The sequence below is a fragment of the Equus caballus genome, chromosome 19, assembly GCF_041296265.1.
Source record: "Equus caballus isolate H_3958 breed thoroughbred chromosome 19, TB-T2T, whole genome shotgun sequence".
Classification (NCBI taxonomy): domain Eukaryota; kingdom Metazoa; phylum Chordata; class Mammalia; order Perissodactyla; family Equidae; genus Equus; species Equus caballus.
The window spans coordinates 21,931,193-21,948,418 of NC_091702.1; the positions used below are offsets into that span (position 1 = coordinate 21,931,193).

The 17,226-nt window shown below is 40.2% G+C and overlaps 1 protein-coding gene across 6 annotated transcripts in view; it reads right to left on the reverse strand.

Annotated features, from left to right (window-relative positions):
• PLD1 (phospholipase D1) overlaps positions 1-17,226 on the reverse strand; it is a 201,813-nt gene that overhangs the window by 39,218 nt on the left and 145,369 nt on the right. For all 6 annotated transcript variants that reach the window (XM_023623137.2, XM_023623136.2, XM_070242373.1 and 3 more), the window contains 2 exon segments: positions 11,777-11,887; positions 9,034-9,122 (listed from right to left, as the gene is read on the reverse strand). In XM_023623137.2, the coding sequence (XP_023478905.1) occupies positions 9,034-9,122; positions 11,777-11,887 (200 nt within the window).

Below are 17,226 nucleotides of genomic sequence, written 5' to 3' on the forward strand. Positions count from 1 at the left end.
AGTTCTCAGCGGCTGAGGATCCTCGTCTTTTCTGAAACACTGCATCCTCCTAACGTGGGGGTGGGGCAATTATAGCAATCAGCTTAGGGCAGGAACCCGACCCCCTAATGTGCAAAATTATTTATGATCTTAAAAGCAAGATATGAGCTAGTGGGCACCAAGCCATCATGCAGGCAATCGCTTCATCCACTTTAGTTCAGAACAATTTTATAAAATTGCATTCTCAGACTTTTTGTTAAAATAAGTTTTTCTTTCAAAACTCACTAACTCTTATAGCAGTGCTATGTGTGATAGCTAAAAATGGGACATAAATGTCCCATAATAGGGGGATGGTTAACTAAATTATGCGATAGCCACTCAATGGATATAACTTTTTTTGCAGCCATGAAAAATGCCCACCATGATGACTTACAGGCAAAATACTTCCGTGTTAAAATGGCCCTGATGCAAAGTTACAATCACAAGACAATTACAAATGTGGCAGGCTGATACTGTGAAATATTAAATAATTTTTCCCCTTAAATGTGTTAACTCTCCCCACTCTGTAACTGGAGATATGAAGCAGGCATTGCTCTCCGCGGGGCACTCTCACCAAGGAACTAGGAGACAAAGATGTCAACTTTTTAGATTTAGGGGAACCAGATAGAGATCCTTTGAGCTGAGGCAGGAGTATAAAGAAATAAGAGTGAGACTCAGTACAGGGACCCTGTCCTTTACCCTGAAGCTGAATTCCAGGGAGAACATGGCAGACCCTGTCCCCTTTTAAACATGAGGATATGGAGCTATGAGGATCTGAGCCTTGCTTCCAGGGGAACCCCAGAGAAGTGCTAAGTGTAGTCTACCAGCCCACGTGATATGGCAGTGATAGAGAAGTGGCAGAAGGGCAGGGCTGAAAGGAGAAGGCTGAGGCCCCCAAGTTGCAGTAAGCAGATGCCAGAACAGACCCGAGATAGGTCAATACTGAGAGCTGGTGGCCTCTTCCTGTAGGTCCAGGACCCCTTAGCATCTATACCAAGGACGGCGTTGTGTCAGGGAGAGGTGAAGCCAGGTAGCACCCTGACTGAGTCCAGAGCAGAAATAAAGAGAGATCACTGGATTTGGCCACATATATCAGGAAGTGACTAAATTAAATTTCCTTCTATTGTGTGGAAATGGGACTTGAGATAAATCAGGTGAGTTATACAAAAAGGAAATAAGCTACAATTCAATAGAAAAGTAAGTATGCATCTTAATATGGACAAAAAGGAAATAGGAAAATAAAAAGTGAGTTATTTAGGGTGGTGAGAACGTAGGATCTTTAAAATTAGTATTTTTCATTTCTGTAATTGCTGTAATGCTGCCTGTACCTTTAAATCAGAGGACTAATGCACCCTGTAAATGGGTCGTAGCAGTGGCTTCCTGCTACTTTTCCCTCTTCGTTCTTCTCTCCCCCCAAATCTGTGCTCCCCCACCCCCACCCCCTTGGTCCCTCCTCAGCACGGAGAGCAGTCAGAGAGCTCAGAGTGGGGTCTCAGGATCTGTAAGAAGGCCCCAAAGGAGCTCATCGTGCTTCTTCAGTTCTTCAGACGAGACATTTTATTTTTTGAGAATTTGAGATTTGTAGATATATTTCATTGTCGTAAACTTCAAGAGCTGGTATAAATCGTTTCATTGCAGCAGCAAATGCTGCCAGAAGTAAGAAGAATTGTGGTTGGGGCGTGGTGTTTTTGTGGAGAGAACTTTATACGATAGTGGTATCAGTTATGTGAGAGCTGGATCTGCAGCTTCTCAGCGGTTTGGCACATAACCCATTTCATTCTGGGTTTGGCAAATCTTAAAATGCCATAGACCTTTCTGGTCTTCTGTGGTCTCACCTGTAAATGGGGCAGTCGGCTAAAATCATTACTAGTCCACTAGAAATGCTGGCCCCACTAGCAATGACTTTGCATATTATGTGTGTGACTTTATAGATTATGACGTATTATACATTGTGCACACACACGTAATTTCTCTTGTCGCTGATCTTTTGAAAATGGCAAGCTTTTAAATGTAAGACTGTTCAGGGTTAGCCGAGCATGTTTGACTTAGACTTCACTCCAGACTTGATAACCTTTGGGAGGCATGTCCCTCAGTAGCCCCCAAATAAGATTCTACAAAACCTTTTATTAAACTGGTCCCACTACAACCCAGCTGTTTTCATTCTCATTTTTTTTTAGAGCCGTCTCCCTTCCTTCCTCTTTCTGCCAGGGCACGTGCTCAGGCTCAACGTGATTTGATTGCTGGCCTCTGCCCTGTGCTAACCTTTACATCTATCTGCTGAGATGACCGTTTATATCATTCTGGGCATCAAATGAAAGCAATTAAATGATCTAAATCAGAAGTTCTCCTGCCATGATGTGCTGTCATTTGCTGCCCCAGTGTAACCTCTTCTCCAGGAAACTCATAGAGCTTGGAGGTTATCTCACGCGAGAAAAATGTGAAACCCACAACTGGCATACTTAATTTAAATGGTTTTTATTCAACTGCAGTTTAAATTTCTTTAAGATGGTGCTTCTGAAACATACTCAACATGTCCTCTCAGCTTGGGATACAAATTATAGGATATGGTAATTATAGGATGTGGATTTTTCTTTAAGCCTAAGAAATTTCCATCTTTCAAGCAATTACTTTAAGAAATAAAATGTTCATGTGGCTTTTTTTATTTTAAAATAAAGTATCCCTTGTAGATTTCTGGGAGGCTTAACTAGAACATTTCTACTTCCCCTGAAATGAGGGAAGCTTTGTAGCTGAGTGGTGAACCCAGGCTGAGGGCCTAAAGACACGGTCTGAGTCTCAGCTCCACTCGTCCACAGTCTGTGACTCAGGCAAGTTACCTAAGCTCATGTGGCTTCAGCTGCCTCATCTGAAGAATAGGAATAATTACGCCTCTGCTTCCTAAGGTTGACACGAGAATTGAGCGAAGTAATGCAGACAAAGCGCCTTGGATGTGGAAAAACTCAAAAACTATTCGGTAACATTATTATTCAATTAACAACCAGTGATTTAAATGAGAAAGTGTGCGCACCTTCAAAGCATAATGAAGTAAATAATGCCTGAAATTAAAATAAAACGAAGCGTAACTGAACTCATGTTATGCTTCAGAATACCTTTTATTTGATATTTTGGGGAAGGGTGTTATCCCATCAATAACGGGAAATCCAAAAATTGCTTCCCAGGAGGAGACAGCTATAAATTTCTGGCAGGACACCTCTGGACGGTGTTTTAGTAGTGTGCCTCTACTTGTCACAGGGTGAACAAGTGCCAGCGGTAGGAAGCCAAAGTAAGTTTTTTTAATCCAGCAGTAGCCATCTAATAACTTAAAATAAGGCATGTTAAATATCTCTTTAATTAAAACATTTTTGTTTTTTCTAATTTAGTGTTTTAATTAAAGGATTTTGTTTAAAATTTAATGTTTCTGTTTCTAACATAAATATTAATTAATTCTGAAACAGTGCTTCTTTATCCTCCCTCAGTTTACAATGAGCTAGCATATTTCCAGATGATGGATTTCCTGGGAATAACATAATAATTTCTTACATAAACTGGTACTTTATTTTTTTTTTAAATTGCTTTCACATCCATTCATATGAGCTAGGTAGGGCAGATATTATTTTGTTGGTGAAAAAACAGAGTGTCAGAAAGGCAAACTGATATACAGTTGTCCCTTGGTATCCGTGGGGGATTGCTTACTGATACCCCGTGAGGACCAAAATCCGTGGATACTCAAATCCCTTAGCTGGCCCTCCGTAACCCCGTGTTCCGTGTTGTGCAACCCACAGTTGGCTGAATCCACAGATACGGAACCCATGGATTCAGAGAGCCAACCATAGTCAAAAGGCCACGGACCTCTAGATAACAGAGTTGGAAAGAATCCAGGTTGCCAGACACCTGGTCCCCAGCTAATTTTAGATTCCCCAGAGGAGTGTTCCCCATAGCACCCACTTACGGGCGAACCGCACGCACCATCTGGAACCGCTCTACGGTTACAGGGAGAACGAAGAGTTTGAGAAATTTTCAAAATTGTGTATTTTTCAGTGTAGTTTAATAGTGTGTTTTTCAATACAGTTTAATATTAAAATACAGAGGCATTAAATTAACTGCCTATTTTTATTGTATGTGTCAACTTTGTGGTGATTAACAGTGCAAAATGCACTCTCTCACTTCTTGACTTTTTACCAAGGCAGAAAAATTACGCACGTCAAGTTTCCATAAACAAAAATGGTTTCATCCTCAGAAAACATTCATTCATTAAAAACACAGTGTTTTTAAATGTTTTCTACCTGGGTCACTTGTTTCTATTCTGTCTTTTGGCTTATTCAAACATAGTATAAACCAGTTGATTTTGAACTGTGGATTATGATTTCTTCTCCCTGATCTATAGTCAGATTTGAGTTGTCAAAACAGGCTTCAAGTGGGTTGGGAGCTGGTCTCAACTCTAAGACAGGTGTACTTATTAGAGCAGACCTTCTGTTTGTGTAGAGATTTCCAGTTCAGCACGAGATGAACAATATTCTGAGGCTCTAGGTCATGGATCAGAGCAAGGAGGTGATGCAAAAACCTGTTTCTGGGAAGAATTATGGCTATTGAGAGGGAACCAGGAGGAAGTGAGGGGAGCAGAGAACTCGCTTCAGCAAAGTGGTGTGGGGCTGAATTCCAGCAATGGCAGAAAAGGAAGGGCTCAGCCCAGTGGAGGGAGTTGGTAATTTAAAGACTGCCATCTCTGCAGGGTGGGAGGGACCTGGAAGACAGCCTGTGCTCCTTGGTCAAGCCTGGCTGAATGCTGGCTGTCTTTTCCCTCCATCTGCTTTGTGCTACGTTCTATTCTTTTTCCAACAGCCGGAATTATACTTGTTGCTAGGCACGTGACTTTGGTAGGGAAGTTCCGAATCTCAGAAGAGTGGAGAGCAGAGAAGTCAATGAAGGAGGAGAGTGGGGTAAGCTTGGGCATGGCACATCATGGCTTTCTGTGAAAAGTAGAGCCCCACTACAGGCAGCCTGCACGTTGAGTTTTTTAATTCTGCCTTTACCTTTCCTAAGAATACAAGTTAAGAGGACAAGAAATTACTAAGTAAAAATATATTTCACAGTTGCAGTTAACACAGGAGATGAACAATAATGTGGAGATACAGAGGAGGGGAAAAATGTAAAATATGTTTCCAGGATACGTGTGTATATCTACTAAAAGTCTGAAGGCGTGATATACATACTACTTTGAAACGTGACTGTCAAAGAAAGTGAGACTATTCAGAGATCACAGCTAAATGGCACACAGTTAATTTGAAATTTGATGGACTCACTTTCCATTTTCTGCAAAGTAAGCTTGAAATAGCATCTTTAATGTGCTCTGTGAACTTCCAAGCGTGAGATGCAATCTACAACAGATGCGATCTTACCACACTCTCCTACCATGGATCCCTTTTCCCCTTAGGAGCAGCTCATAGGATCACTGGGAAATGTTCAATCAGAAAATATCTTAAAGCCCTAAAACGCTATGATTTTAGAATAAGTCCAAATTTTTAAGGACAAATTAATATACTAAAGAAAAATATTCTTTCAGACTCCCAAACACTTAAAACCAAATCTTACAGGTACCTAATAACCCTCTATTATAGGCAACTAATAACTGGGATGAGCAAAGTAGAGATCGAAGGTATACGAGCTACTCTCCTTCTTAGCTGATCACAGCTCCAAAACTCATGATTCACTGCTCAGCCCAATGAGCTCATTTGTCAACTTAATGTATTTCCGCAACTTATTTCAATTTCATGAAAAAATTATTTTTCTCTTTTGTCAAAAGTGCTTTATAGACAAAGTGGACTCTCTTGCATCAATGAAACGCAAGAGTTGACAGAAAGATAATCCAATGTTGTAAATCAGACATAAATTGGTGCATAGAATTGGGAGAGTGGCAAGGATGCAAGAAATCTCCGTGTGAAGATGTATGTTTAACTGTAAAAAGACTGTTTGTAAGTCATCTCAGAAACAGATCCTATGGTGACTTTATTAAAAAAGAGCATATAAGAAAGCAAAGGATAAAAGCCACCTGTAAAAGCATAGAGCATCATTAATATTTATGGTCATATACACTCTTCTAGGTGAGTACTAAGGACTCTCGGCTATGCTCTGGAGTTACCCGTGGAACATTATAAAATACAGGTGCCAGGGCCCCACTCCAGGAAATTTGATCCAGTAAGCCTGGACTTGAGTCCAGCTCTCTGTATATCTGTAAAGGTCCAGTGGTGATTTTGATGTGAGTAAAGGGTGAGATCCAGTGTACATCCTGCAGGATGTGGTGGGTGCTGTGGTGTGCTACCCAGATGCCCTCACTGCTGGACCAAGACAGCCATTCCCTCAGCTGCTGAGAGTGTTGGCCGCTGAGTACTCGCTCACAGCGAAGTCCTTCTCCAGGAATTGCCCTCTGAATCACCCTCTATAGGCCAAAGGGACCTGCCTCACCCAAGGTCATGCCCATTCCCTGGAGGCAGCCTGCATCCAATGACCAGTCAAGGGGAGGAGGGAAAAACAAAGGCCGATCCTGCTTGTCTCAATTTGGGGCAAATCCTGAAGGGGTCTTTAATCCTAACCGTCAATGAATCAGTTACATAGGGGGAGGCATTGTGCCAGAGGTCCAAAGACTTGGGCTCAAACCTGTTTTTGCCTATTGCTCTTAGTGGCCTAGGCAAGTCACATGACCTCTTGAATGTTGGTTCTTAACTCTAAAAATGGGGACAGCAACAACAACAACAAAATTATATGATCTACTTTCAAGAGTAGTTGTGAAGATTCAGTAAGAGTCTATAAACTGTGAAACATATAAAATGCTGGTAGTTACTGCATAAAATGTTCTTACATCTAAAAATCCCCACATATTATGTGAAAAACAGATATCAAAGTACCACATAACTCTGGAAATCAAAAGTGTTTTGTTTCTTACATTTTATGTTTGGATTAAGTCTAAAGCATTTTGTTTTTTGGCAGGGAAAGATTCACCCTGAGCTAACATCTGTTGCCAATCTTCGTCTTCTTTTTCCTCCCCCAAACCCCAGTGCATGGTTGTATATCCTAATTGTGAGTCATTCTAGTTCTTCTACATGAGCTGCCACCACAGCATGGCAACCCACAGACAGGTGGTGTGGTTCCACGCCTGGGAAGCAAAACCGGGCTGCCAAAGTGGTGGGCGCTGAACTTTAACCACTAGGCCATCAGGGCTGGCTCCAAAAAGTGTTTTAATCCCCAAATGTGTATACACTTAACATTCTCCACTGTTCTTGTTCAATGAATTGAAATAATAAAATGTAATGGTTTTGTTTGTTTGTTTCTTTTGCTGCTCTTACACAGAGCTAAAATTAGTCATAAAAAGAAATAGTCCCAGGTGCCAAGACAATTCAGTGGGGAAAGAACAGTTTTCAACAAATGGTTTTGGAACAACTACACATCCACATGCCAAAAAATAAAATTGGACTTCTACATATAAATGAAATTAGACACCATATACAAAACAACAAAATGAATCAAAGGCCTAAGACCTAAAACTACAAAATTCTTAGAAGAAAACAGGGCAAATCTTCATGATCTTAGATTAGGCAGTGATTTTGTGGTTATGACACCAAAGTACAAGCAATAAAAGAAAAAGCAGATAAATTGGACTTCATGAAAATTAAAAACTTTCATGTTTCAAAGGACAACATCTTTCAAGAAAGTAAAAAAGAAAATACACTGAATGGAAGAAAGTATTTGCAAATCATAAATCTGATATGAGACTTGTATCTAGAATATATAAAGAACTCTTACAATTCAACAATAAAAACACAACCTAATTGAAAAATGGGCAAGAGATTTAAACAGACATTCTACAAAGGTAATACTTGATTGGCCAATAAACAAGCAAAAATATACTCAACATCATTTGTCATTAGGGAAATTCAAATCAAAAGCACAATGAGATACCATTTCACATCAACTAGGATGGCTATAATAAGAAAGAGAGGTAATAATAAGAATTGGTGATAATATAACGAAATTGGAGCTCTTATACCCTATGGGAATGTAAAATGGTATAGCTGATTTTGAAAACATCCTGGCAGCTCCTCAAAATGTTAAACATAGAGTCACCCTGTGATCCAGAGCCCCATCCTCAGAGTAATGAAAACATGTTTGCATAAAGACTAGTACAGAATGTTCATAGCACCATTATTCATAGTGGCCAAAAAGTGGAAACAATTCAAATATCTTCCAATTGATGAATGGATAAATAAAATGTGGAATATCCAGATAATGGAATATTACCTGACAATAAAAATAAATGAAATTCTGATACCTTCTATAACTTAGATGAACTTTGAAAACATTAAGCTAAGTGAAAGAAGTCAGTCACAAAAGAACACAGACTGCGTGATTCCATTTATAAAGAAATGCCCAGACTAGGCAAATCTACAGAAAAACCAAGTAGATTAGGGGTCGCCAGGGGCTACAAGCAGGGTAAATGGGTAGTGACTGCTAACAGGTCTGGGGTTTCTTTCTGGGGAGATGAAATGTTCTAAAATTGATTAGGTGATAGTTGTACAACTCTGTGAATATCCTAAAAATCAGTGAATTGTACAGTTTCATGGGTGGATTGTATGGGATGTGAACTCTATCTTAATAAAAGTGCTATTAAAGAAATAATCCCATGAGCTGGAGACATAAGACAGAGGGTAACAAGAATTTAAATATAACCCATGGAAAAATATTACGACTATTTTGCTTTATTTCTAAGTGAACACAGCTCACTGTCTGCGATTAAATAAATCAAATCAAAAATCTAGTGCGTGGGAAAGAGACTGGCCAGGAAAAAATGACTGTGCCTGGAAGAATTCCCTCAAAAATGGACTCAAAAATTCCCAGCAACTGACTCAGACTTCAGGAATCAATAACCTGTTGCTTGCTGAACCAAATTCATGCCTGCTAGGAAAGAGCATTTTCAAAATGGGCTTTCAAAAGCAGTAAGGACACCTCCCCAAATGCCGAAAACGTTACCTGTGAGCTTTCAGTATCCTCTGGGCGATGGCGTCACCTATCTTGTTGAACACGACCTTGTCATCAGCACAGCTTATGAAAAACTGGTTCTATGAGAAATAAAAAGGACAATCATGTATGTCTTGCTTATCTTAGCAGTATGTGTATAAGGAAAATGTGGTATATAACAAAACTACATTGATATTTTAAAAAAACGTTTCGCCTAGCAGACGTTCTGATTACTGAAATGGCTTATGAAACCGATGACACTGAGAAGAGAAGCAGCCGCCCCTCACTCTCATGCCTTTCTAGTAATATCACGTATAACAGCTTAGTCGAGTGGAAGCCTTAACTATTGTGTCATCATGCAAATTCCTTGTAGGTTACATTCTCAGAACGGTAGAAATGTTCCAAATTTAATCAACAGAGAAATTAGTTTTTTTTCAAGTTCACATGTTGTGTAAATGCTTATGATTAAAAATTCTATATTGGCAAACACCCTATCTCATACAAGTTTACTTTTTTGACAGGGTAGATGGCAGAATCCTGGTCTAATTTTCTCCACCCTTCCTCCCTTATTTCCTATTACCGGCTTTTGCCTTATCTCCAATTGTTTGGGTCTCTTATTATTCCTGAATGTCTATTTTAAGGAGCTTCAAATCTCTTCTGTAAGCATGGTGCATGTATATAAATAAACCAATAAAATGGAAAAAGAAATATTTTTATTTCTTTTTTTCTTTAAGTACTTCTGCTATTCTACCTATCTCTAAAATATTCTTCAAAACTCTTACTAAAAAACAGGGTACAACATTATTATCATAATGGTATAAAAGATTTAGTCGCTGCATAAAGGGATGTTAAATATTAGGAACAAATATTATGACCATTGCATGTCCTATTTATACAAATTGTTATAATACACCTTTAATTTATAAGTATAATCATCACAAAGTAAGCTTTGCTAATCATCTTAAGGTAAAGAGACATATAGGCAATGACTCAAAATGTGGCTGTCATCCCTTTGCAACATTATCACTACTATATGCATTTTTACACGTAAGTGCATAAATCTGTAAACTGCCTCCTGAAGACAAACTTACAGAATGACATGGTGCAGAAACTCATTTGAGAATGTGTTTCCCCTGAGGGCATCAATCAAAATCTCAGCGGCAACCAAAGCAAGTTGTTTTTCTGAATTCATATTACGGAGAAGCCTAGTATTCCTCAGCAGCCATAAACACTCCCTGGCCACATGTCATGACCTTTATGCCTCCTTTTTTGGAGAGAGCAGGGTGAACACTGACCACTGACCTCCGCTAGAGGTGTGTCAACAAGGTTTGTGTTCATAGCTGTGTGCATCAACATGGCATTACTGACCTCATTTAGCACTGTGGTAGCATTAATAAGAAAAACTGACTTAATGCTAGTAAAAAGAGATAAAGCAAAAAGATCCTGGGTAATGGATGAGCCAGCTGTTAACATCTTACATTGTTCTGGTATAATTGTTGAAATTAATAATATTAGTTGTATTAGTATTACTAAGCTCTAGACTTTATTCGGAGTTCACTACTTTTTCCACTAATGTCCTTTTTCTGGTGCAGGGTCCCATCCAGGATACTACATTGTATTTAGCCCATTAATATATATATATTTTTTAGGATTTTATTTTTCCTTTTTCTCTCCAAAGCCCCCCGGTACATAGTTGTATATTTTTCGTTGTGGGTCCTTCTAGTTGTGGCATGTGGGATGCCGCCTCAGCATGGCCTGATGAGCAGTGCCATGTCCGCGCCCAGGATCCGAACCAGCAAAACCCTGGGCTGCCGAAGTGGAGCGTGTGAACTTAACCACTTGGCTACAGGGCCGGCCCCAGCCCGCTAATATTTTTAATCAGCTTCTCTTTCTCCAGGTTTGTGAAATAAATAAAGCTCCAATTCTTTACTATCTGCCTTTCATGAATGGTCACTGCATGGAAGAGCAGACGGCCAGGACTCAAGGGAAAGGAAAATAGGGCTAGGATGTCCCTCCATACATTTTTAAAAATTTAAGGGGAAAGAAAAGAATAAAATAAGGAAGGGAGAAGTGCTCTAATTTGTTTTTCAATTATCACGACTTATTGTTTTTTCAGGATTTTCAAAGTGCCCTGAGCTAGCTTGATATCTACCTTATAGCACAATTAAGCTTCCCAAACTAAACCCAGTATCCCCAGATTTTCTCCCATCCTCTGAACACAAACTCTGGGATCTGAAAAAGCTTTATAATGAACAGTGTTCACACAGGATTGAAGAAGGTGGTCCCTGCCCTCAATATTCTCCCATCTTCCTTATCCACGTTCTTCTCCTTGCACGCTCCGTACTCCAATATCCCAAACCAGTGGCATCCAGTGGTCTCCATTTTAGCAGCTTACCCCTGTGTGTTCTCTCCTGAAGCAGCACATGCCTTTCACTTAACAACCTCCAAATAAAGCCAAATCAAAACTTACTCATCCATGCTGGGGTATTTCTGGCTAATAATATTGCAGTGAGTTGATACATTTTAATAACAAGGATTTCGGGGACTCCTATTAGAGTCCTGGTTAATGAAAATGCAAAGCGAATGGTATACTGGGGAGGTCAAAATTCAGGTGACCTGAGGTCTCTTCACATCTCAACATACACTAATCTATCCAGCAGGTCCTGAGTTTGGGGACCCTCCAGATGAGGGGAGACTCTGGATGTTCTTTATGGGAAGGCAGGTTGTCACACTAATTTACATGAGCAGGACTTACTTCTATATAGATGTAGTGCTTGCTGTTCTCTATCACGTGGACGTAAGCGGTGTGGATGGACTCTTCATGGTACTTGATGCCAGCAGACCAATCAGCAGCAGAGCGGAGCAACTACAAGGAAGCAGCCAGAAATGAACAAACAATGAAGTCGATCCTTTTTCTTCTGAACAAGTGAATGAGTACAGTGGTTTGGGGGTCATGTGTGGACCAAGGGAGAGTAGGTGGGTGGGGAACTGGTCCTTGGACGTAATCCATAAGGAAGCAGTCCAGTTAGAAATCAAGTTCTGAATAGACCTTCTTCCACCCAGGATTATTTTCATGCAAAACTGGAAACCACAAGGTGTGGTTTATACTTGCGTATTCCAGAAGTACCTCTTCTGGTGGCTATGAGTGGGGTGACAATTTGTATTCTTTTTCCATGATGGTTCTGTAAGTACACCAGACAGCCTGTTGTTCTGATGTATGTATTAACGGTTCCACGTCTACTCTCAAAAGTGTCCTGGTTTGAACCATATGATATGGTCACCCTAGCTCTGACTTGATAATGTGATTATTCCTTTTCCCAAAACAATAGACTTATTTAGATATATATAATCTTGATTCTGCCTTTAATTAGCTGTCTGATCCTTGGCATATCTCTTCAACTCTCAACTTTCTCACTCATGCTGGCTCCCTCTATGCACACACCCCCCTGCTCCTGCCTGGATTATGGTAAGAGCTTCCAACTCAGACACTTGAGTATATGGTAAATACACTGACACAGAGTGGGACTGCCTGGGTTCAAGGCTTAGCTCAGACACTTAGTGGCTGTGATCTTGGTCAAGTTTCTTAACCTCTTTGTGTCTCAGATTTCTGTTCTAGAAAATTGAGTATCTACTTTACAGTCTGTAGAGAAGATTAAATGAATTACTCTGAAGTGTGCAGAAGGAGGCCTATTCCCTAGTAAGTGGGATATAAGTGTTTGCTATTATTAATGGGAACATTAGAGGATACATTCGAGCTGTGGTGGATCACGTCAGAGATGCTGCAGAGCAGCCTGTGTCTGTGCACGGGAGGTTGGCCTAGATGACACAGAAACCTTTTTCAACACTAAGAAACCACTGGTTGTCATTTTTTTCAGCATTCTAACTAGTCCTGCAGTACAATGTTGGGTATATAGTAGGTAATCAATAAATACTTATTAATTGATTTTCCTTAAGCAATAGCATTACTATAAAAAACTGATTTGCTATTCCTAATTTCAAATCAATATTGAAACTGTCCCTTAAGGGGTCAACTGAAATTGAAAATAAAAGAATGGCCCCAAATTATTAGGAATATATAAAGTGATCCAATATGTAATCAGTTTTATATCTGTTATATATAAAAGGGCTGGTAAAATTCCTGCTCTAATCAATGACTTTAAAAATTGCATCTATTAGGCTAATGAAACTCAAACTTAGTACTTACTAAAATCATCGACTGTGCCATCCACAAAATGCTATTTCTTTATTCAGTATGAGGTATTTATTACAAAATAGCTTTGAAAGCCTTTATTTAATTTTATCAGATGAGTACGTGCAATGAAATTGGAAAATTTAATTGTGACCAGGAATAGTCAAATATATCAAAAGAAAACTCATAAGAAAAATTTAAATAAATATGATCCACATTCGGAAAATATCTTGATGGCACATCATCTTCAAAGAACTGCATTATCGCTCATCACTAGAAACACAAAGGTCGCACAAATAGAAGTTTCAGTTCTTAGTCCACTCAAACACATGTTGAATTTTTTTTCCTGAGGGGCATAGCCCTGAAAAAGCAGGCTACCTTGAGAAGATTCTGATGGCATACATACTGATCTAATTCTATATAACTCTGGGAACAACGCATAAAATTGCAGAGTATATCGGAAAGATAACTCTGAAGATCTGTTTTACAGTAAATTATAGCACTTACTAGATCTTTCACCTTGAGTAAGTCATTTTAATGTCATGAGGCTCAGTTTCCTCCACTGTACAATCGAGATCTCTCTCTCTCTCTCACATACATACACACACAAACACAGCTGCTGTGAAGAAAAAATTGGCATAACATCACAAACAGCTATGGCATGTGGCACGTAGTAGATATTCGATATATGGAATGTCTACCACCTTTGTAAAAAGTGATAGGCAGGGCAGGCCCAGTGGTGCAGTGGTTAAGTTTGTGCACTCTGCTTCAGCAGCCTGGGGTTCGCTGGTTTGGATCCCCGGTGCGGACCTACGCACCGCTTATCAAGCCATGCTGTGGCAGTGTCCCACATATAAAACAGAGGAAGATGGGCACAGATGTTAGCTCAGGGCCAATCTTCCTCAAGAAAAAGAGGAGGATTGGCAGCGGATGTTAGCTCAGGGCTAATCTTCTCAAAAAAAATAAATAAAAAGTGATGGGCAAAGTTTATGTACCACCTTTGGTGGTAACTTAGTCTTCCCCTCAAATCCAGAAACCTTATACTTTCTTTCCCTTCTCATGCTCAAAATTTGCTCTGCTTCAAAGATTTAACAAACTTGTTCACATAAGATATAAATTAGGAGTGAAAATAGTTTTCAAGTCTAATTGATTCGAAGTGGCTTCCTGGACACCTACATTAAATTCTTGGAACTAGAGGATTCTTGGAACTAAACACACTGGGAAGAAGTCTACGGTTGATGGCCAATGGCTGCCACGAAGGGAAAGCAAGAAGGTCACATGTTTGCTATCTTTCCTGTGAAGGATAATGCTAAATGTTTCCCTTTCTAGAGGTATTTAAATGTTTAAAATAAGTATATTTGTAAGCCAAAAGAAGAGAATTTTATTACCAACCTGAGGGGGAGCATAAGCAAAGTGGAGGGAGCCCCTCTGATGCCTATAAACCCACGGCATGTGGGAGGTCGCCCACCTCCTGAGGGGGCCTCAGCATCATCTATCCCATCTTCTGAGGCCAAATCTATATCATTTCTCACAATGAAAACATTTAATTTTAAAAAGTCAACATTTTTGGCTAAACTTGAAGATATCTTTCAAGCAATAGAGAAAAAAATCACTTGAGATTATTATTCATTTACTATTATTCTAATTAGTTAAAATCTGTCTATCACCACAAGATAAACTGAAAATACGAATTTCCCTTTTGCCCTGCCTCGACCCCTGAACCACCAAACCCTGAGGTACGTACAAATCAAGTCAACTGCTTTAAATATTTGATGGTCTAGAAAGTTTACAAACAGCCACATAAGTCAAACACATTTTGATTGACTTCCTTTTGTTTTAAACTTAAGGTTTACTCTCTCTTTTTTCTTAACTGGCCTGATCAACTTGTCTTGCATTTCTCTTCTAAACCAGTGTAACGGAGACAAGCCCAGACTCCTCCTTACACACACACAAACCTGGTTTATCTTACTGCCCCAAGTATACTGAGAATCAAATCTAACCCACACTTTTCAAACCACAAGTTTGAATACACAATTTTAAAGTATGTTGTAAAGGGCATATTTCTGATTTCATGTTTTAGCCTCAAAATTGTAACTAGAACCAGTCATTTTCCTCTGTACTGTGTCCTATTTTTTAACCTTAAAATACAGCTTTCTCTTTATCCACAAGCCCTAACCCCGTTACATACAGTGGGCCCTCCCAGGGCATCTCCCCCATTTCAGCAGCTCTGTCACCCCCTCCTCCTCTGCCACACGCATTGCTCAGTGCTCAGAAAACTGTGCCTTTTGTCATTTCAACACGTGTTGGTTGACTTGACTCAAAAAATCCACCCTAGAGTTAGGATGAGACCACAGTGGAGTCCTGGGGACATCAGCAACACTCATCTGATAACTGGCGACTTCGAATCCAGCTTTCTCTGCAGATGGGTGTGAGGCTCTATACACCGAATTCACCAAAAAGTTATCAAGCACAGCTGTGTCCCATGCACTTTGCCTTTCACTGGGGATAAAAAGAAAAATAAAAAACAGTCCCTGTGCTCCTAGAGCCTGAGACCCTAGTGAGAGAGACAGACGTGTAGATACCTAATTTATAACTCACTAAGGTGCATGCGGAATCAGGGTTCTTCCTGTTCAGTTGAGTGCTGTGGCTGGCGCAAGCCAGATTTTCACCAGTAGCTATTTCGTCCATTTACCAAACGCACAATGAGCAACTGCTTTATGCCAGGCATTTTGTTAGGTTGGAAGAACACAGAGACAACTAGAGCAAGGGCCTCATCTTCAGAAGCCCGGGGTCTTTTTTTTAGATGTCTTCATCACATGGCCCAAGTGGCACATTAATGTATGAAAGCACATGTTCTAATAGTAGGCGTGGATTATGAATGTGAAAGGAATAAATTTAGTATAACTTGCAGATCCTGCCCAAAGATGCAACAGCAGCCAAATAAGACACAGCAGGGCACTTTGTTAAGATCACGGGCTCTGCTGTCAGTCTGGGTACCAGGCCTAGCTCTGATCTTCACTGCTGTGTGACTCAGGCATGTTACGTAACCTTTCTGTGCCTCAATATCTTCATCTGTAAATGGAGATGATAATAACATCTACTTCACAGCATTGCTGTATCAAATGACTTAATTTATATAAAGCGCTTAGAACAATGCCCGGCCTGAAATAAGTGCTCAAGAAGTGGTAACAATTGTTATTAGTATCATATTATGCACGTACAAGGTTTTCCACTACTGAAAGGCTCTCCAGTGGAGCAGGGAAGATACCAATGCCAAAAGTGTAATTAGAGCCATATCCACTGGTATTTTTTCCTTTTCCAATCCTGAAGTATATCTGAAATGGGCTGTTAAATTTTGCACTGGTTTGAATATTGGCTTTTTACAAAAGGATTGAGAGTCCTGGATTCCAGTTTGGTTTTCTCAGCATCTTCTATATCCTTAAACTCTTTAGTCAACCTTCACTGGCCTCAATTTCCTCAAAAGGGAGACAAAACAGCTGACTTCTCCACGAGACCCTAAAAGCACTGGACACAAAGGCGTATCTACCTCTTTCAGGGTCCCTGACCAGCCTCTGCTTCTTCCCACTAGAGAGGCAGAGACGCCGGGAGACCCCAGCTGGCCTCCAGTCAGGGGGAGCTGGCCTCACGGTGGGCGATATTCTAGGCTCCACGTGCAGGTAGAGCCCATGCTTGCTTGCCCTGTTTCAGCCCCTCGAACGGGAAATTTCCAAAAGGAACTGAAAACCTACTCTCAAACAAAAGTTATTTCTTTGTGACCAATTGATTTCAAATAAATAAATTAATTAAGCATTATGACTGGTTACAAGCATAGGATCACAGCATAATCCTGGTTTGGGCTGCCAGGCCCTCCTCACTAGGTCAAGGTCTCAGCCCAGTAGCCATGACCTCTTGATCTTGACTGGCTTCTCTCTCTGCTCCGCATGTGTGCTACAGGACCCTTCTCTCCTCCCTCTGGTTTCACCCAATGCCCAGGGCTTGCTCTCACGATCTATCCT